The sequence below is a fragment of the Macaca thibetana genome, chromosome 16, assembly GCF_024542745.1.
Source record: "Macaca thibetana thibetana isolate TM-01 chromosome 16, ASM2454274v1, whole genome shotgun sequence".
In the NCBI taxonomy this organism is placed as follows: domain Eukaryota; kingdom Metazoa; phylum Chordata; class Mammalia; order Primates; family Cercopithecidae; genus Macaca; species Macaca thibetana.
In genome coordinates, this window is record NC_065593.1 from 31972545 (window position 1) to 31993742 (window position 21198).

Consider the following 21198-nt stretch of genomic DNA (forward strand, 5'->3'; position numbering starts at 1 on the left):
CACCACACTCAGCTAATTTTTGTATTTTTAGTAGAGACGGGATTTCACCATCTTGGCCAGGCTGGCCTCGAACTCCTGATCTTGTGATCCACCTGCCTTGGCTTCCCAAAGTGCTGGGATTACAGGCATGAGCCACAGAGTTCGGCCAACAAATTTTTAAGGATTCATTTAATCTTGTCTGCAGCTGCAACAGAATGGTGGAATCATGATCACAGCTTTTCAGTGGCACTCACAGAGAAAAAACAAGTCTGAAAAAAAGACTTTTTCCTAAAACAACTCTTTTGAGAAGAGCATACGCCCTGGAATCACAATCATACAGCCTAAATTTGAATCCTGGCTCTGTAATTGTATTTCAGCCATTCTAAGATAAATATTTTTTCATATTTTAAACTCTGGGCTGGGCATCGTGGCTTGTACCCATAGTCCTAGTTACTCAGGGAATCCCTGGCTGAGGGAGCAGGATCATTGAACCCAGGAGGTAGAGGTTGCAGTGAACTATGACTACACCACTGTACTGCAGGCTGAGCAGCAGAGCAAGACTCCATCTCTAAAAAAAAAAATTCTTTAATTTTTTTTAAAGAAAAATAAAAAGTCCCTAAAGTAGGCCAGGAGTAATCCTAGCATTCTGGGAGGCTGAGGCGACAGGATTGCTTGAGCTCAAGAGTTCCAGACCAGCCTGAGCAACATGGCGAGACCCTTTCTCCACAGGGAAAAAAAAAAAAAAATTAGCTGGGCATGGTGGCACAAGCATGTAATCCCAGATACTTGGGAAGCTGAAGTGGAAGGATCGCTTAAGCCTGGACGATAGAGGTGGCACTGAACCATGATTGTGCCACTGCACTCCAGCCTAGGGGACACAGTGAAACCCTGTCTCGAAAAAATTAAAAAACTCTCTGAAATCAAGATTCATCTTAACGAAAGTACATCACAACTTTTATCAGCCATTTTTACATTTTAACATTTCTGAAATTGAGGTGCTTCTTATAATCAATGGTGTCTTAGATCTGATAAAATATGGTATTTGCTGTGTGACCTTGAACAAGTTACTTAAACTCTCTTAGCCTAAATTTCTTCATCTATAAAATGGGGATACTAATCATAGGTACTTCATAGGATTACAGTGATGATTTAAGGGTTAATTCATGTAAAGTACTCAAAGTGGTGCCTGGTACAGAGTTAAGTACTTATAATTAGTATTTCTACTACCATTATCACCCACAAAAATTGTTTCTTTCCTTGTCATCTGTACAGAGATCAGTCTTCAACAAGACAATAAACAGTGTCATCAAAAGGAATAATCTTCCAGTTCTGTTTCCTATAATTTCAATACTTTAACTTAAAAAAACAGTGTTATGGCTGGGCGTGGTAGCTCACGGCTATAATCCCAGCACTTTGGGGGCTGAAGCGGGAGGATCACTTGAGGTCAGGAGTTCGAGACCAGCCTGGCCAACATGATAAAACCCCATCTCTACCAAAAATATAAAAAATTAGCTGGAAATAGTGGCATACACCTGTAACCCCAGCTACTCGGGAGGTTGAGGCAGGAGAATCCCTTTAACCCGGGAGGCAGAGCTTGCAGTGAACCGAGATCACGCCACTGCACTCCAGCCTGGGTAACATAGCAAAACTCTGTCACGGAAAAGAAAAAAAACACAAAAAACAGCCAGGCATGGTGGCTCACGCCTGTAATCCCAGCACTTTGGGAGACCGAGGCAGGCAGATCACCTGAGGTCTGGAGTTCCAGATCAGCCTGACCAACATGGAGAAACCCCATCTGTACTAAAAACACAAAATTAGCCGGGTGTGGTGGCGCATGCCTGTAATTCCAGCTACTCGGGAGGCTGAGGCAGAAGAGTCGCTTGAACCCAGGAAGCGGAGTTTGCAGTAAGCCAAGATCACACTATTGCATCTAGCCTGGGAAACAAGAGCAAAACTCCGTCTCAACAAAACAAAAACAACAACAACAACAAAACAGTGTTAACTATTAGGGTTTTGTTTGTTTTTTGAGATACAGTCTTGCTCTGTTGCCCAGGCTGGAGTGCAATGGGCGATCTCGGCTCACTGCAACCTCCGCCTCCCAGGTTCAAGAGATTCTCCTTGGCCGGGCACGGTGGCTCACGCCTGTAATCCCAGCACTTTGGGAGGCCGAGGCGGGCAGATCATGAGGTCAAGAGATCAAGACCATCCTGGCCAACATGGTGAAACACCGTCTCTGCTAAAAATATAAAAAATTAGCTGGCCATGGTGGCACACGCCTGTAGTCCCAGCTACTCAGGAGGCTGAAGCAGGAGAATCACTTGAACCTGGGAGGCAGAGGTTGCAGTGAGCCGAGATTGTGCCACTGCACTCCAGCCTGGTGACAGAGCAAGACTTCATCTCAATAAAAAAAAAAAAGATTCTCCTGCCTCAGCCTCCCAAGTAGATGGGATTACAGGCACCTGCCATCATGCCCAGCTAATTTTTTATTATTTTTGTAGAGATGGGACTTCACCATGTTGGCCAGGCTGGTCTTGAACTCTTGACCTAAGGTGATCTGCCTGCCTTGGCCTCCAAAAGTGCTAGGACTACAGGCATGAGCCACTGTGCCTGGCCAAGTATTAGGTTTAAACACAGATGTGGACTAATCAACAGTCTGTCTCATCTAACTGCTCTGTTTCTCAACTTCCACTGGTAAAATGTATAATGAAAAATTGGGGCTGGGAGCAGTGGTTCACGTCTGTAATCCCAGAACTTTGGGAGGCTGAGGTGGGTGGATCACGAGGTCAGGAGTTCGAAACCACCCTGACCAACACAGTGAAACCCCATCTCTACTGAAAATACAAAAATCAGCTGGGCGTAATGGTGTGTGCCTGTAATCCCTACTCAGGAGGCTGAAGCAGGAGAATTGCTTGAACCTAAGAGGCGGAGATTGCAGTGAGCAGAGATCACACCACTGCACTCCAGCCTGGGCGACAAAGTGAGACTCCGTCAAAAAAAGAAAATCGGGAGAAATAGATTTAATAAGATATAGATCTCCTTAGCAGTTGACAGTAATCTCTGAAATATTACATCATAAAAAATAGCATAAAACTGGGCTAGGAGAGGCCAGCATTAGTGAGTTACCTGCAAGCAGAGGAAAAAAGGAGGTGGCCCACATTCAGCACACTTGATATAAGGCTCCATGAGGTAGGAGGAGCAGCCTCGGCAAGGTGGCTTATCAGAGGGATCATCTAGAACAAAGAGAAAACAAATGCACATTTCAGAACACTTTATGGTTATCTTAAGTGCAAAAAGGTGAAAATCCCCAAATGACCACACAAGTAGTGAGTTGAATTGAAAAGTTCATGGAGACAAAATGAGCTCATTACAAATAAAAAAAAAAAGCAAAAATTACGCTCCTTTTAACTTCAGGGCAGCAATGTTCCTTTTCACATAGCATTTACATAGATATGGACCCTGCAGAGAAATTTACAAGCATATATTTGTTCATTTATTTATACATTTTTAGAGACAGGGTCTTGCTCTGCCACCCAGGCTGGAGTACAGTGGCTTGACAATAGCTCACTGTAACCTGAAACTCCTGGGCTCAAGGGATCCTCCTGCCTCAGCCTCCCAAGTAGTTAGGACTACAGGCACATGCCACCACACCTGGTTAATTTTTTGTAGAGGCGACGTCTCACCACGTTGCCCAGGCTGGTCTTGAACTTTTGGATTCAAAGAATGTTCCTGCCTTGGTCTCTCAAAGCTCTGGGATTACAGGTATCAGCTACCATGCCCAGTCACAAACACATTTTTAACTGGAAGTTTCATAATATCCCAAACTTATTTTTCCAGGAGCATAAAATGGACACATACCTACACATACAATATAAAGAAAATCTGACAAAATGTTAATGATTGCTGAATCTAGGTAGCAAGCATATAAATAATCACTGTAGGCTGGCCACGTTAGCTTACCCTGTATTTCCAGCACTTTGGGAGGCCAAGGCTGGTGCATCACCTGAGGCCAGAAGTTTGAGACCAGCCTCGCCAACATGGCAAAACCCTGTCTCTACTAAAAATACAAATAGCCAGGGATGGGGGCACAGCCTATAATCCCAGCTACTTGGGAAGTTGAGGCACAAGAATCACTTGAACCCGGAAGGCAAAGGTTGCCGTGAGCCAAGATTGTGCCACTGCACTCCAGCCTGGGCGACAGAGCTAGACCCTGTCTCAAATAATAATAATAATAATAATAACAATAATAATAATTGGCTGGGCATGGAGGCTCACGCCTATAATCCTAGCACTTTGGGAGGCTGAGGCAGGCAGATTACCTGAGCTTGGGAGTTTGAGACCAGCCTGGGCAACACAGTGAAACCCTGTCTCTACTGAAAATACAAAAAAATTGGCCAGGCGCAGTGGCTCCTGCCTGTAATCCCAGCACTTTGGGAGGCCGAGGTGGGTGGATACTGAGGTGAGGAGTTCAAGACGATGGTAAAACCCCATCTCTACTAAAAACACAAAAATTAGCTGGGTGTGGCGATACACACCTGTAATCTCAGCTACTCGGGAGGCTGAGGCAGAAGAATCGCTTGAACCCAGGAGACAGAGGTTGCAGTGAGCCGAGATTGCGCCACTGCACTCCAGCCTGGGCGACAGAGTGAGACTCCGTCTCAAAAAAAAAAAAAAAAAAAAAAAAAAAAAAAAAAAAAAAAAAAATTAGCCAAGCATGGTGGTGTGCACCTGTAGTCCCAGCTACGCAGGCGCCTACGGCAGGAGAACTGCTTAAACCCGGGAGGCGGAGGTTGCAGTGATCCGAGATCGTGCCACTGCACTCCAGTCTGGGCGAAAGAGACAGACTCCGTCTTTAAACAAAATAAAAAAATAAAAAATAAAAATCATCACTGTACTGTTCTTTTGACTTTTCTATTTAAGTTTAAAATTTTTCATAACAAAAAGTTGGTGCAAAAAAGAGACAACTCCTTTATTTTTTTGAGATAGGGTCTCACTCTGTCACCTAGGCTGAAGTGTGGTTGCACGATCATGCCTCAATGTAGCCTCAACCTCCCAGGCTCAAGTGAGCCTCCCACCTCAGCCTCCTAACTAGCAGGGATTACAGGCACAAGCCACCACACCTGGGTAATTGTTTACAATGTATTTTCTATAGAGACAGAGTTTCACTACGTTGCCTAGGCTGGTCTTGAATTCCTGGGCTCAAACGATCGCAGGAATTTGAGCTGCCTCAGCTTCCTAAAGTGTTGGGATTATAGGTATGAGCCACCACACTCAGCTAGTGTCTAAATACGTCTCCTCTAAACACATGTCTTGGAATATACTATTTTATATTTGAGTTCGGACTTTTTTTTTCTTGAGACAGGGTCTTCCTGAGAGAGGATCTTGGACTGTCGCCCAGGCTGGAGTGCAGTGGCGTGATCATAGCTCACTGTGGCTTCAAGCTCCCCAGACTCAGGTGATCCTCCCACCTCAGCCTCCCAAAAAGAGGTACAGACTTGCACCACTGCACCTGGCTCAATTTTTAATTTTTGTAGAGACAGGGTCTATGTTGCCCACGCTGGTTTTAAGAAGTCCTCCTGCCTCAGCTTCCCAAAGTGGTGGAATTATAGGTGTGAGCCACTGCACCTGGTTCTGAGTGGGAATTTAAACCCAGAAAGCTTCCTCCCTTTCTCCCATGGTAAGTACATAACACAGTAGATCTTCTACTCCAATGACAGTGGTATGTCTCCAAACTATTAAGACAAGGAGCATAATCCAAACTCTCAAAAATCATAAAAATGCAGATATATGTGTCCTTGGTTGCCCCAAACTTGGCCTCTAGAGTCACGGCAACCTAGCAAAATTGTTCTCTATGATCAATCACAAGAATCTAAGAGAAGAAAGGCTTTGAAGGTAGATGAAGGAATTTAATTTGTTCAGCCTGGAACAGGATTTCTCACATTCTGTAATAGTATTTGCCTCCCTAAAGTCCAAGAAACACTCTTCAAGGTACCTTTCCCTCTTTCAAGTGATGATCACTGTTCTCTTTATTTGTTTTTAAGAAGATATAGAGGGTGGGCATGGTGGCTCAAACCTATAATCCCAGCACTTTGGGAAGCTGAGGTGGGTGGATCACTTTAGCTCAGGAGTTCAAGACTAACCTGACCAGCATGGCAAAACCCCATCTCCACTAAAAATACAAAAATTAGCCAGGTGGTGGGCGCCTGTAATCTCAGCTACTCGGGAGGCTGAAGCAGGAGAATCGCTTGAACCCATGAGGTAGAGATTGCAGTAAGCTGAGATTGCGCCATTGCACTCCAGCGTGGGTGACAGGAGCGAAACTCCATCTCAAAAAAAAATAAAAATAAAAAGACACAGAAGAAAATGACAAAAGAAAAAAAATGTACTCCTGGCAGTAGCTTTCAATTCAATATATGAAACTGCAGCTACTCTATTCCCCCCATTTTAAATTTTAATACAGAAGAACAAATCTTGCTATGTTGCTCAGGCTGGTCTCAAACTCCCAGCCTCAAGTGATCCTCCTGCCCCAGCCTCCCAAAGTACTGTGATTACAGGAGTGAGCCACTACGCCGTGCCAAAAACTGTTGTATATTAAGTGATAGATGCCAACTTCTACCAAGTTACCCTCTTCCTCACTTCCTGTTAATGATATAAGCTTGCTTCTCTCTTGCCTCCAACTATCCTATTTTTAAAAAAGGCATCAGCCATTGAGCAAAGTGTTTTTTTGTTTTGTTTTGTTTTTTGAGATGTAGTCTCGCTCTGTCACCCAGGTTGAAGTGCAGTGGCACGACCTTGGCTCACTGCAACCTCCGCCTCCTGGATTCAGGTGACTCTTCTCCCTCAGCCTCCCGAGCAGCTGGGACTACAGGCGCACACCACCAAGCCCGGCTAATTTTTTATACTTTTAGTAGAGATGGGGTTTCACCATATTGGCCAGGCTGGTCTCGAACTCCTGAAAAGTGGTCTTTAGTTATTGTTTTATTGAGACAGTGTCTCACTCTGGTTACCCAGGCTGCAGTGCAATGGCTTGATCTCAGCTCACTGAAACCTCAGTCTCCCATGTTCAAGCAATTCTCATGCCTCAGCCTCCCAAGTAGCTAGGATTATATGTATGTGCACTATGCCCAGCTAAATTCTGTATTTTTAGTAGAGGTGGGGTTTCCCCATGTTGCCCAGGCTGGCCTTGAACTCCTGGATTCACATAGTCCACCTGGCTTAGCCTCCCAAAGGGCTAGGATTGCAGGCCCAAAGTGATTTTTTTAAATCCTTATGTCAAGAAGCGGTTATTGGGCGGGGCACAGTGGCTCATGCATGTAATTCCAGCACTTTGGGAGACCAAGGTGGGTGGATCACTTGAGCTCAGGAGTTTGAGACCAGCCTGGGGAACATGGTGAAACCCCATCTCTACAAAAAAAAAAAAAAATACACAAAATTAGGCAGGTGCAGTGGTGCACGCTTGGTGGTCCCAGCTATACGGAGGCCTGAGGTAGGAGGATCACTTGAGCTGAGGAGGTCGAGGCTGCAGTGAGCCATGACCACACCACTGCACTCCAGCCTGTGTAAGAAAGCTAGACCCTGTCTCAAAAAGAAAAAAAAAAAAGGAATTCCTTTGTAAAAGTAATCCAATTTATAGTTCTTAACATTCCAAACAATAAAACTGTAAAGTATGTCATCCACAATTAGCATTTTGAAAAATATTTTTCCAACCTTTCTTCTCTGTAACATAGTACAAATATTCAACAAAGGTAGAGGCTAGGCTCAGTGGGTCACGCCTGTAACCCCAGCAATTTGGGAGGAAAAGGCAGGATGATTGCTTGAGCTTAGGAGTTCAAGCCCCCCCCCCGGGCAATATGGCAAGACCCTGCCTCTACCAAAAATAATAAAAAGAAAAAATAGCCAGGCATGGTGGCCCACACCTATAATCCCAGCACTTTGGGAGGCTGAGCCAGGTGGATCACCGGAGGTTAGGAGTTCAAGACCAGCCTGGCCAACACGGTGAAACCCCACCTCTACTAAAAATACAAAAATTAGCTGGATGTGGTGGTGTGCGCCTGTAATCCCAGCTACTCAGGAGGCTGAGGCAGGAGAATCACTCGAACCCAGGAGGCTGAGGTTGCAGTGAGCCGAGATCACACTACTGCACTCCAGCCTGGGTGACAAGAGCGAAACTCCATCTCAAAAAAGAAAAAAAAAGAAAAAAAAAGTGGAATATTATACATGATGTTTTGTAGCCTGTTTTATCACTTGACAATATATTGTGGACATCTTTTCATGACCATACACATTGACCTTCCTTGTTCTTTCTAATGGATAAACAACATTCCATTGTATCAATTATATTATATAACCTAATTTTACTCAGCTCTCCTCTGGGGAGACATTTGGAAATCTGAGGAGGTACCTTTTCGTTGCCACAATGACTAGAGAGCCCCGCTGGCATTCTGCAGGCCCCGCTAGATATCCTACAATGCTCAATACATTCTAATAAAAACTGACTTTTTTGTGTGTCCTGTGCAACTTTCAAATGTCCCACCATTCAAGTAAATGAAAAACCTCATATGACCTAGAACCTAATTCCATGTTATATATAAAGCAAAGTATTTTTGACAGTTTTAACATGCACTGAAATTTCCAGAAAGGCAATTGTATATAACTCTAGAGGAGAATGTATTTTGTTTTGCTCAGAACGTTTAGTTATTCTAGCTTGTGGTGTTTCTTAGTCACCAACATGACACACTTGAATCACTCTGCATTTGTATATGCACAGTGATGCAACATATGGGTACAAGTATCTAGTACTTAAATCATGTCTTCTATCATAATCATGTCTAAACATATTGAGATACATACTGCTATTATAAATTGCACTGTTTTACTATAAATTACTTCTCTTGTATTTATCTCTTTTATAATAGTTAGGGCATTATTATTTTTATTTTTTGAAATTATATATGCCAGGCATGGTGGCTCATGCCTGTAATCCCAGCACTTTGGGAGGCCAAGGCAAGTAGACGACTTGAGGCCAGAAGTTCAAGACCAGCCTGGTCAACATGGCGAAATCCCATCTCTACTAAAAATACAAAAATTGTCTGGGCCTGATGACGCATGCCTATAGTCCTAGCTACTCGGGAGGCTGCGGCATGAGAATCACTTGAACCCAGGAGGCAGAGGTGGCAGTGAGCTGAGATTGTGCCACTGCACTCTAGCATGGGCAACACAGCAACACTTTATCTCAATAAAAAAAAAAAAAAAGAAATCATGTATGTATGTAGACATATTGTCTATGTATTTTACTTCCGAATAGTAAACTTGGCTGATGGCAAACTCTGCCTCCCAGACTCAGTGATCCTCCCACCTCAGCCTCCCTAGTACCTGGGACTACAGGTGCATGCCACCATGCCCAGTTAATGTTTTTATTTTTGAGATGGAGTCTTGCTCTGTCTCCCAGGCTGGAGTGTAATGACGCGATCTCAGCTCACTGCAGCCTCCGCCTCCCAAGTTCAAGCGATTCTCCTACCTCAGACTCCAAAGTAGCTGGGATTACACCCACCACCACACCCGGCTAATTTTTGTATTTTCAGTAGAGGCGGGGTTTCACCATGTTGGCCAGGCTGGTCTCAAACTCCTGAGCTCTAGAGATTCGTCTGCCTCAGCCTCCCAGAGTGCTGGGATTACAGTCATGAGCCACTGTGCCCGGTCTCTTGTATGTACATTTCACATCTGTTCCACAGGGTATATATTTTCCTAGAACTAGAATTGTTGAGTGTACAGTTATTGAGCATTTTTTAGGTTTTTGATACACACAGCCCAACTGTCCTTCAAAAGGTATTTCAAATTTTTTTAAAACCTAAGAGAAAGGCTTTTTATTTATCTATTTTTTTCACTGAGATAACAGGAAACAAGAGAGGCTTTTTGTTTTGTTTTTTTTGAGGCGGACTCTCGTTCTGTCGCAAGGCTGGCAGGTTGGAGTGTTGTGGTGCGATCTCAGCTCACTGCAACCTCTGCCTCCCGGGTTCAAGAGATTCTCTTGCCTCAGCCTCTCAAGCAGTTGGGACTGTAGGCGGGCACCACCACGCCCAACTAATTTTTGTGTTTTCAGTAGAGACGGCGTTTCACCATATTGGCCAGGATGGTCTCGATCTCTTGACCTCGTGACCCGCCTGCCTTGGCCTCCCAAAGTGCTGGGATTACAGGTGTGAGCCACCATGTGTGGCCGAGAGAGGCTTTTTCAAAATCCAGGGGCAATAAAGGGTTAATAAACTTGACTACATTAATAAAAAGAAAACAAAAAACTTTTTTTGGCAAAAACACCATAAGGAAAGTAAAAAAGCAAGTATACTGTAAGGCAACATTTGTAAACGCATCAGAAAAAAGCACTGAAATCCCTAGTATACAAACAACTTTTAAAAATTAAGAGGGAGGCCAAGGTGGGCAGATCACCTGAGGCTGGGAGTTCAAGACCAGCCCGGCCAACATGAAGGAAACCCCGTCTCTACTAAAAATACAAAAATTAGCTGGGCATGGCAGCGTGTGCCTGTAATCCCAGCTACTAGGGATGCTGAGGCAGGAGAATCGCTTGAACCTGGGAGATAGAGGTTGCAGTGAGCCGAGATCGCACCATTGTACTCCAGCCTGGGCAACAAGAGCGAAACTCCGTTTGAAAAAAAAAAAATTGAGAGGGAGAATAAAAGACCAAAGATTCTGCTGCAAAAGACACAAAGATAACCTGGGAAAAAAAGACATAAAATGGCCTTAAACATATGAAAAAATGTTCAGCTTCATTCATAAGATAAAAATTAGAACTACCCTGACATATAATTTCTCACCCATCAGACTGGCAAAAGTTTCAATGCCTGACAATATAATTAGTCAGGCTGTGGGAAAATAGACACTCTTATTTTTTTTTTTTTTTTTTTTTGAGAAGGAGTTTCACTCTTGTCGCCCAGGCTGGAGTGCAGCGGCACAATCCTGGCTCACTACAACCTCTGCCCCCCAGGTTCAAGTGATTCTCTTGCCTCAGCCTCCTGAGTAGCTGGGATTATAGGCACACACTGCCATACCCAGCTAATTTTTGCATTTTTAGTAGAGGCTTCACCATGTTAGTCAGGCTAGTCTCGAACTCCTGACCTCATTATCCACCCGCCTCAGCCTCCCAAAGCGCTGGGATTACAGGCCTGAGCTTCCGTGCCCAGCCCGGGAACTCTTACATATCACTGGTGGGAACAGAAAATAGTACAACTCCTATAGAGGGGGATTATCTTTTGACCCAGCAATCTCACTTCTAGGAATTTTTTACCATGAATATACATTTCCAATAATACAAAAACATATATGTCCAAGGTTATATATTAAAATATTAGATGTAATTGCAACATACTACTTAGATGTCCAAGTATAAGCAATTATTTGAATAATAATATATCCACACGAGGAAGTATTACGTAACTATAAAAAACAGAATGAGGACAATCTCTACCAACTAATACAGTATTTCCAGGAGATACTATTAAGTGGGGGAAAAAAGTACAATCCTGGTGCTGACTGAAGAATTTTCTTAAAAGTACAAAAGAATATATATATATAAAATATGCTATCTTTCCTGTAAGAAATTAAGAGGCCAGGCGCGGTGGCTTGTGCCTGTAATCGCAGTACTTTGGGAGGCCCCAGCGGGTGGATCACCTGAGATCAGGAGTTCAAGACCAGCCTGGCCAACATGGTGAAACCCCGTCTTTACTAAAAATACAAAAATTAGCTGGGTGTGGTGGCAGATACCTGTAATCCCAGCTACTCGGGAGGTTGAGGCAGGAGTATCACCTGAATCCAGGAGGCGGAGGCTGCAGTAAGCTGAGATTGCAGCACTGCACTCCAGCCTGGGTGACAAGAGTGAAACGCTGTCTCAAAAGAAAAGAGAAAAGAAAAAGAAAAAAATTAGAGTAAAAAACAATCCTCTCATCTTTGCTAAAAGGATTAAGGGACAGATTAAACCAGAAGACAATGAAGTTGGTAAGTACAAGGGGTTGAGGGCAGGGGATAATGGAATTAATTGTGCTGATGTTGGGAGCCAGGGTTCTCACTGAGAAGAGACATATGAATAAGGAATTAATGCAGACAAGAAAAAAGCCCATGATGATGAATTAGAGGTATTAATGTGAACTGCTGATTTCCTAAAAAGAAGTAAATGTGTGTATGTATACTGGCATATATGTATACAGCACATAACATGCATATATTTCCTAGTTCTGTCAGCCAAAAGGGCCAAGATGCAAAAATATTCCAGTAGATGAAAAGATCTTGGTCTCTGACATGACTCCCTTGTAAAAGCACCAGGACTCCTCAGAGAAGTGGCTGATTCCAGGGCAGGGGAGGTACAGGATGCACTTGGAGTATTTAGTTATGCCAAAAAGGATGGAGATGCTAAAAAGAAAAAAAATACGATGAGGGTATGCTATAAGGATATAGGAGCCCATCTGAAGGGACTCCCAGTGGCCAAATTTGGAATAATCCGAGAACCTAGCTAATTATGTATGCTAATAAATCATAAATCATTGAAAAAATAGGAATTCCTGTGTCCATAAGAAGTAAAAAAGTGAACAGATAAAGAAAATGTAGTACATATACACCACGGAATACTATGCAGCCATAAAAAAGTAATGAGATCACGTACTCTGCAGCAACATGGATGGAGTTAGAGGTCATTATCCTATGCAAACTAACGTAGGAAGAGAAAACCAAATACCCTCTGATCTCACTCACAAGTAGGAGCTAAAAAAACAAGAACACATGGACACAAAAAGGGGAAGAGAAACCAGGGCCTTCTTGAGGGTGAACTGTGGGAAGAGGGAGAGGATCCAAAACTACCTCTCGAGTGCTATGCTTATTATCTTGGTGACAAAATAATTTGTATATAAAACCCCTGTGACAAGCAGTTTACCTATATAACAACCCTGCACATGTACCCCAGAACCTAAAATAAAAACTAAAAATGCTAACTAGTAAATGTGGAGAGAGCACTAGATTTGCAGGGGGGAAATCATCTTTTCGCAACCTTAATAGTAAAGATTGGGCCAGGCATGGTGGCTTACGCCTATAATCCCAACACACTGGGAGACCAAGGTGGGGACATCGCTTGAGCCCAGGAATTCAAGACTCCAGTGGGCTATGATTGTGCCACTGCACTCCAGCCTGGGTGATAGAGTGAGACCCCATCTCTTAAAAATAAAAAAAATTTAAAAATTACACATATATATAAACATACACAGAGAGAGAGAGAGAGAGTGCACGCAAATGACGAAGCAGATGGAGTAAAAGGTTAACAAAAGTTATGTGGGTATTGTTTGTATTCTTATTCTTGCAACTTAAGTTTGAAATTATTTCCAAAAAGAAGTTTAACAATTATTTTGGACACAGAGTTGAGGTAACTGTAAAATGAAACACTCCCAGCATTGGAGCAGTCCACTTAGATTTCTCCATATGTAAAATGAAAGAGTTGAACTAGATGTGTCTGAAGACTCCATTCTCTCCTAAATTTATATTAGGAGTGTGACCAAAGAGTAAATTAGAGCTTCTTTAAGAAATTGTTCTGTCAGGCTGGGAACAGTGGCTCACGCCTGTAATCCCAGCACTTTGGGAGGCTGAGGCTGGTGGATCACCTGAGGTCAGGAGTTCAAGACCAGTCTGACCAACAAGGTGAAACCCTGTCTCTACTAAAAATACAAAAATTAGCCGTGCGTGGTGGCGGGCACCTGTACTCCCAGCTACTCGGGAGGCTGAGACAGGATAATTGCTTGAACCCAGGAGGCAGAGGTTGCAGTGAGCCGAGATCATGCCACTGCACTCCAGCCTGGGCGATGTAGCAAGACTCCATCTCGAAAAAAACCACGAATTGTTGAAGAGGAAAAACACCCCAAAAGTACTTTTTTGATTCTTCTCATTGGGATACTACCAAACATTTAACAATGGAATTTCTATTTCTGCCAAATCTCATATATTTAGAATCAGGGAAAAAGAGTATAGTTTTTATTTGTTAGCAACAGATTCTTGCTCTTGTCACCCAGGCTGGAGTGCAGTGGCGTGATCTTGGCTTACTGCAGCCTCTGCCCCCTGGGTTCAAGCAATTCTCCTGCCTCAGCCTCCCAAGTAGCTGGGATTATGGGCACCCGCCACCACCCCCAGCTAATTTTTGTATTTTCAGTAGAGACAGGGTTTCACCTTGTTGGCAAGGCTGGTCTCAAAACTCCTGACCTCATGATCTGCCCGCCTCAAACTCCCAAAGTGCTGGGATTATAGGTGTGAGCCACCACGCCTGGCCAGTATAATTTTTTTATCCATAGTTAACGGCTACTTGAATTTACTTCACACGTACTCCATAATTCTCTACATTATTCTACTGTGGTTTACTCTTAGAAACAAGTTCCACATCAAGGGGAAGGTGGGGTGATATTTCCTTTATCTTACCACTGACACATTTCTTATCAAGGTGCCTGAAACATGTTATTGGTCTAAACAGAAATCCCATGGCTTTTCTAGGTTTAACTATAAGTTAATCAGAATATGCCTGGTCCATCTCAGCTTCATTTTCTTTCTTTTTTTTTCTTTTTTTGAGACGGAGTCTCACTCTGTCGCCCACGCTGGAGTGCAGTGGCAGGATCTCGGCTCACTGCAACCTCCGCCTCCCAGGTTCATGCCATTCTCCTGCCTCTGCCTCCCGAGTAGCTGGGACTACAGGTGCCTGCCACCACACCCAGCTAATTTTTTCTATTTTTTAGTAGAGATGGGAGTTTCACCATGTTAGCCTGGATGGTCTCCATCTCCAGACCTCGTGACCCACCTGCCTCAGCCTCCCAAAGTGCTGGGATTACAGGCGTGAGCCACTGCGCCCGGACACTTCATTTTCTTCTAAGACCCAGGATCATATGTTTGTGTCGTGTGTTCAATGGGTAATCAATATGTATTAGTTGATTTTATTTTGATACTCATAATTCCCTTAGAATCAGAGTCAAAGGGCTTTATTGCCTAACTTCATTGTTTATTTTTCTTCCTTGATCAACTTCCACTCCAGTTTGCTATTAATAGTCACCTGAAGGCCAGGAGTGGTGGCTCACACCTGTAATCCCAGCACTTTGGGAGCCCGAGGTGGGCAGATCACCTGAGGTCGGGAGCTCAAGACCAGCCTGGCCACCATGGTGAAACCCTATCTCTACTGAAAATTTAAAAAAAAATTAGCTGGGTGTGGTGGCGTGCACCTGTAGTCCCAGTTACTCTCAGGAGGCTGAGGCAGGAGAATCGTTTAAAGCCAGGAAGCAGAGGTTGCAGTGAGCCAAGATCATGCCACTGCACTCCAGCCTAGGCGACAGAGGGAAAGTCCATCTCAAGAAAATAATAAGTCACCTGAGACTTGTTCCCACTGTACTTACTGCTAAAGGAACCCAAACGGTCCATTCCCTAATAGGCAACGAGTGCTGCTTTGGTCTTCCTCAGCACAGAACTTCTTCAAGACTTCAGAACTGGCCAACACATACAACAAAGCTTTCCTGTGAGCAAACAAAAGTGGCACATGGATCAGAAAATCATTCAAAGGGACACAATAAAGAGAAGGTATGCAACATACTCAGCTCTGCCACATCTTAGCTTTGTAATGCTGAAAAATTATTCTACCTCTGAAAACCTGTTTCTTCCTCTGTAAAGTGGGTATAATGGTGCCTACCTTCCAAAGTTGTGAGAATTAAATGTCATAATCAAATATCATAATCCATATAAATAATGTAGCATGGTACCTGGTCCTTTATAAATGCTGCATATTTCTTTTTTTTATGAAGAAGTATTTGGGTCTGTGGGGCAGGGAGGGTGGAAGGGGCAAATGCTATATATTTCTAATAAACAACTGTTGGCTTTCTCTACTCAGCATCATTTCTCTCCTTAGCCACCATCTTTATTTGGGAAACTGACCCTTCCACATTTCATGTGGTACTGGTGGGGCTGCCAATCACAATACCCCATTCCCCACCCCTGACAAAAGCTAAAGCAACCAGGTCTCTTCTTCCAGAAATCTGGATCTTGAGTAAGACATGAAAGGACAGAAGGCAGCTGGAGCTCAGTCATTCACTAGAATTCATTCCAAGAATTCAGTCCATGTGCTCTGGCTGTTGAGATCCCTAGCCTCAGGTGGCTCAACTGTTTAACTCTTCTCTCATTTCTCTATTTTTAGTAAACTTTAATAAACTCAACTTTAATAATAAATCTGAACAAGTTTCTGTAAGTGGAAACCAAAAAACCCTATCTATTACAACATACATTTGTTCCTTACTCTTTCAACAAGTACGTAACAGGGCCAGGCACAGTGGCTCATGCCTGTAATCCCAGCACTCTGGGAGGCTGAGGTGATAGGATTACTAGGGCCCAGGAGTTCAAGACCAGCCTGGGCAACATAGGGAGACCCCCATCTCTTTAAAAAAAAAAAAGTTAACTGGGTACAGAGGCCCTTGCCTATGGTCGCAGCTACTCAGAAGGATGAGGTGGAACACTTGGGCCTGGGAGGTTGAGGATGCAGTGAGCCACCACTGCACTCCAGTTTGGAGGACAGACCAAATCTCTTTTTCTTTTTTTTGGATACAGAGTCTGGCTCTGTTGCCCAGGCTGGAGTACTCACTGCAACCTCTACCTCCCAGGTTCAAGGGATTCTCCTTCTCCATTTGGTTCTCATTTTTGTTTCTCGTGTCTTGTGCCTCAGTCTCCTGAGTAGCTGGGATTACAAGCATATGCCACCACCACACCTGGATAATTGTTTTGCATTTTTTGGAGAGACAGGGTTTCACCATGTTGGCCAGGCTGCTCTTGAACTCTTGGCCTCAAGTGATCCGCCCCCCCCCTTGGCCTCCAAAAGTGCTGGAGTGCTAGGATTACAGGTGTGAGCTGCCATGCCTGACCCAAAGTATCTTCTTTGAAACAGAAATGAAATAATGTTTTACACTAAGTCAAAAAATAACCCCTCTTCTGTACACTCACAGCTGTTTTTTTGGTGTGTGTGTGTGTGTGTGTTTGAGACTAAGTCCTGCTCTTGTTACCTAGGCTGGAGTGCAATGGCACGATCTCGGCTCACTGCAACCTCCGCCTCCCAGGTTCAAGTCAGCCTCAGCCTTCCAAAGTAGCTGGGATTACAGGCGCCGGCCACCACGCCCGGCTAATTTTTGTATTTTTAGTAGAGACGGGGTTTCACCATGTTGGCCAAGCTGGTCTCAAACTCCTGACCTCAGGTGATCTGCCCACCTCAGCCTCCCCAAGTGCTGGGATTACAGGCATGAGCCACAGCGCCCGGCCCACTCACAGCTTTTTATCTAGCATTTTTTACATTCTACTTTGTGAGTATTACTTCTGAATGTGTATTTTCCCCCACTTTTAAATTAAGTGAAAGCAGGCTGGGTATGGTAGCTCATGCCTGTAACTCCAGTACTTTGGGAGGCTGAGGCAGGTGAATCTCCTGAGGTCAGGAGTTTCAGACCAGCCTGGAGCAACACAGTGAGACCCCCATCTCTAAAAAATTGGCTTGACGTGGTGGTGGGTGCCTATAATCCCAGCTACTCGGGAGGCTGAGGCATGAGAGTTGCTTGAACCCGGCAGGTGGAGGTTGCAGAGAGCCAAGATTGTGCCACTGCACTCCAGCCTGGGCTACAGTGGAAGATCCTGTCTCAAAAATAAATAATAAATAAATAAGTGAAAGCAGAGAATATATCGGATACATATTTGCATTCTTTTAAAATGCCAAGCATACAGGAGGAATACAATAAACACATAGTAGTGGACCAATAAATGTTAGTTCTACAAAAGGTTAATTCATCTTTAGTTTTTCTGAAGTGATTTTTTTCACCCTGGTAATTTTTAGCTTGGAGAATAACTGATCACTAAGTGTGGGCAACATTCCACTAACGCTGCCGTCAAAGAACTTTTCCTTTTTGGGGTGGGGTAGGTCTCCTTTGCTGTTGTCTCAGGAAAAGTTGAGCTCTGAAGAAAAATGAGTCTAGCAAGGGTGTATTATGAATGCAGCAATCAAATAACAGCCAAATTTACTGAACTTTTTCCATTTGCTAGGTACCCGCAGGTACCTCGGTGTGGGGATTCTTTGAATCCTCACTCCCACACTCCTGAGGCAAGCTGCTTTTTCAAAAGCAAGCAAGCTCTGAAAGAGTATGTTACTTGCGCAGTGTCTTACAAGTAAGGGATAGCAGTGTCATTTCAAACACAGATGTCAAGGCTGGTAGTGGTGGCTCACGCCTGTAATTGCAGCACTTTAGGAGGCCAAGGCGGCAGATCATCTGAAGTCGAGAGTTCCAGATCAGCCTGACCAACACGGAGAAACCCTGTCTCTACTAAAAATACAAAATTAGCTGGGCGTGGTGGCACATGCCTGTAATCACAGGTACTTGGGAGGCTGAGGCAAGAGAACTGCTTGAACCCGGGAGGCAGAGGTTGCTGCGAGCCGAGAACGCGTCGCTGCACTCCAGCCTAAGCAACTCAGGTTGCAAAGTGCAAAACTCCGTTTCAAAAAAAACAGATGTCCAGTAAAGAATGCAGTCAATATGGACTGATCAACACTCAAAACAGCACAGCAGGAGGCCGGGCGCGGTGGTTTATGCCTGTAATCCCAGTACTCTGGGAGTCCCAGGTGGGCAGATCACCTGAGGTCAAGAGTTCGAGAGCAGCCTGGCCAACACAGCGAAACCCCGGCTCTACTAAAAATATAAAAAATAGGCCGGGTGCGGTGGCTCACGCCTGTAATCCCAGCACTTTGGGAGGCCAAGGCGGGTGGATCACGAGGTCAGGAGATTGAGACCATCCTGCTAACACGGTGAAATCCTGTCTCTACTAAAAATACAAAAAATTAGCCGGGCGTGGTGGCGGGCGCCTGTAGTCCCAGCTACTCGGGAGGCTGAGGCAGGAGAATGGCGTGAACCCAGGAGGCGGAGCTTGCAGTGAGCCGAGATTGCGCCACTGCACTCCAGCCTGGGAGACAGAGCAAGACTCCGTCTCAAAAAAAAAAAACCAAAAACAAAAACAAAAAATAGCCAGGCGTGGTGGCGGGCGCCTGTAATCCCAGCTACTCGGGAGGCTGAGGCAGGAGAATGGCGTAAACCCGGGAGGCGGAACTTGCAGTGAGCTGAAATCCGGCCACTGTACTCCAGCCCGGGCGACAGAGCGAGACTCCGTCTCAAAAAAAAAAAAAAAAAAAAAAAAAAAAAAAAAAAAAATTGTAGGGCCGCGCGCGGTGGCTCACACCTGCAATCCCAGCACTTTGGGAAGCCAAGGCGGAAGGATCATTTAAGGTCACGAGTTGGAGACCAGCCTGGCCAACATGGTGAAACCCCACCTCTACTAAAAATACAAAAATTAGCTGGGCGTGGTGGCACGAGAATCGCTTGAGCCTGGGAGGCGGAGGTTGCAGTGAGTTGAAATCGTGCCACTGCACTGCACTACAGCCTAGGAGAAAATAAAAAAAAAAAAAGCAAAAAAAGCACAATATTGCAGTCTGCAGAACCTTCTTTCTCCTCCTTTCACAAGAGACCACATTCTGACACCAACTTCCGTGGAAGCACAGGAGCCAGCTCCAAACTAACAATCGCCAAATTCGAATCAGTTACCGGGTGAAGTGAGACACTATGCCGGGCAGAAGTCCACGTGGGGAGGAGAAAAGGCGCAGGCTCCGGAGGTGTGGAGCCAACGTTCAAATCCTTACGAGGTGGGACCGGCCTGGGCCAGTCATTTTACCTGCGCCTCGGCTCTAACAGGGTACTGAAATACCTACTTTGGAGGGCCTGCTAAGAAATTCAAATGGTCTGGTCAGGGGCATCACGCACAGTGGCCGTCCTTGGTAGAGCCACGGGCTCCAGGGCTGAGCGTGGAATGGCGAGGCTGGGGCACTGCGGCACCGCCCAGACGCGGGGCGGGCACCAGGGGTCAGGCCGGGTCCCGCGCCGCCCTCCCCCACAGCGCGGCGAGGCCCGGCACCACCCGCCCGCCAGCCCGGCGCGTCCCGCCCGCCGTTGAGGCCCGCAGCCCGCGCCTCCTCCCCTGGCGCACCTCGCGGCCCCCGCTTCCCCGTAGTCCCGCTAGAGGGGCTCGCTCCCCGCCACCCGCCAGCCCAGCGCTGCCTGGCGCCTCACCTCGCCGAGTCCCCCTAATCCGCGCCAAGGAGCCGCCGGTCGCGCGCGCCTCCGGGCTTTGCGTGCGCGCCCCCGGGCGGCGCAGTGGCGAGCGCGCTTCGTGCCGCGCGCCCGCCGCCTCCGCCCCTCGGCTGTGGAGGCCCCCAGCGGGTGCTGAGCGCCAGCCGCCGCCCCCTTGGCCTTTTCCCGGCCACCGCCCGGCGCCCGTCGCTGTCCCTGTGCCTGAGGACTGGGAGGATGGGGCTAAGCCGCTTGCCTGACTTTTGATCCGCCAAGTAATCACTTTGTCCGTGTGGCGCGTGGCCCGTTGCCGGAGGCTTCCCAGCGCGTGGGGCCGTTTGGTCCCCTCCGGAGTGCGGTGAGGCGGGCCAAGCCGGGACTGCCTGGGTTTGGGGATAACGTTCCCACCCCCACCCCTGTTGCAGCAAGGGAAATTGAGGCTGAGGGAACTGGGCCCAGGGACGGCGAGCCGTGGCTGCCTCTCCAGTCCGGGCCCTGAAGGGCTGCTCGTGGATGAACCAGACTGATTTTTAAGGGGTGAAGAGGGTGCGTTTCAATCAGATGCTTCTGGAACGTCGAAATTGTCTTCTTTGGAAAGAACCATCCCCTCTTTGGGCTTCAGAGGCCCAAATTGAGGCGCGATGATGAGAGGATGTGGTGGTCTACTCTGATGTCAATCTTGAGGGCTAGGTATGTCCCAACATCTCTTATTACTGCTGCTAATGATGATTCTGATAGCTACCATTTGTCGAGTACTTGTTGCATGCCAGACGTTGCACAAAGCAGGTTACACATATGGTCTCATTTAAAACTTGTGAGGTAGGCACCTGTTGTTATCCCCATTTTCCAGGTGAAGAAATCTAGGCACTGACATATAACTTGGAATCACACTGCTAGGAAGTACTGGGGAAGGGAAATCAAACCATGGTTTATCTCAAGTATGTAACTGTTACATCTATTTAGAAGTCTGCCTTTGATAAATTTGCCCAGCCATTTTTAGAATCCACTTACACTTTATGCCTGTGTGAACCCTTTCATTCTTTTTTGGTATATGCGTAATACAAGTTCATTT

General features: G+C 45.6%; 2 protein-coding genes across 5 annotated transcripts in view; one reads left to right on the plus strand and one right to left on the minus strand.

Moving 5' to 3' along the window:
* The window catches only part of TADA2A (transcriptional adaptor 2A), a 556520-nt gene that overhangs the window by 53591 nt on the left and 481731 nt on the right, over positions 1-21198 (minus strand). The window contains exons 2-4 of the mRNA XM_050764615.1: positions 20127-20151; positions 15390-15506; positions 3103-3209 (exon numbers count right to left, since the gene is read on the minus strand). Coding sequence (XP_050620572.1) covers positions 3103-3209; positions 15390-15414 — 132 coding nt within the window. The 5' untranslated portion in view covers positions 15415-15506; positions 20127-20151. The remainder of the gene's footprint in view (positions 1-3102; positions 3210-15389; positions 15507-20126; positions 20152-21198) is intronic.
* Positions 20240-21198, plus strand: part of ACACA (acetyl-CoA carboxylase alpha) — a 329721-nt gene continuing 328762 nt past the window's right edge. For 3 of the 4 annotated variants that reach the window (XM_050764552.1, XM_050764562.1, XM_050764554.1), the window contains exon 1: positions 20249-20816. In XM_050764552.1, coding sequence (XP_050620509.1) covers positions 20779-20816 — 38 coding nt within the window. In that variant the 5' untranslated portion in view covers positions 20249-20778. Of the gene's footprint in view, positions 20817-21198 lie in introns of all 4 variants that reach the window. The other variant, XM_050764555.1, reaches the window with a different exon arrangement.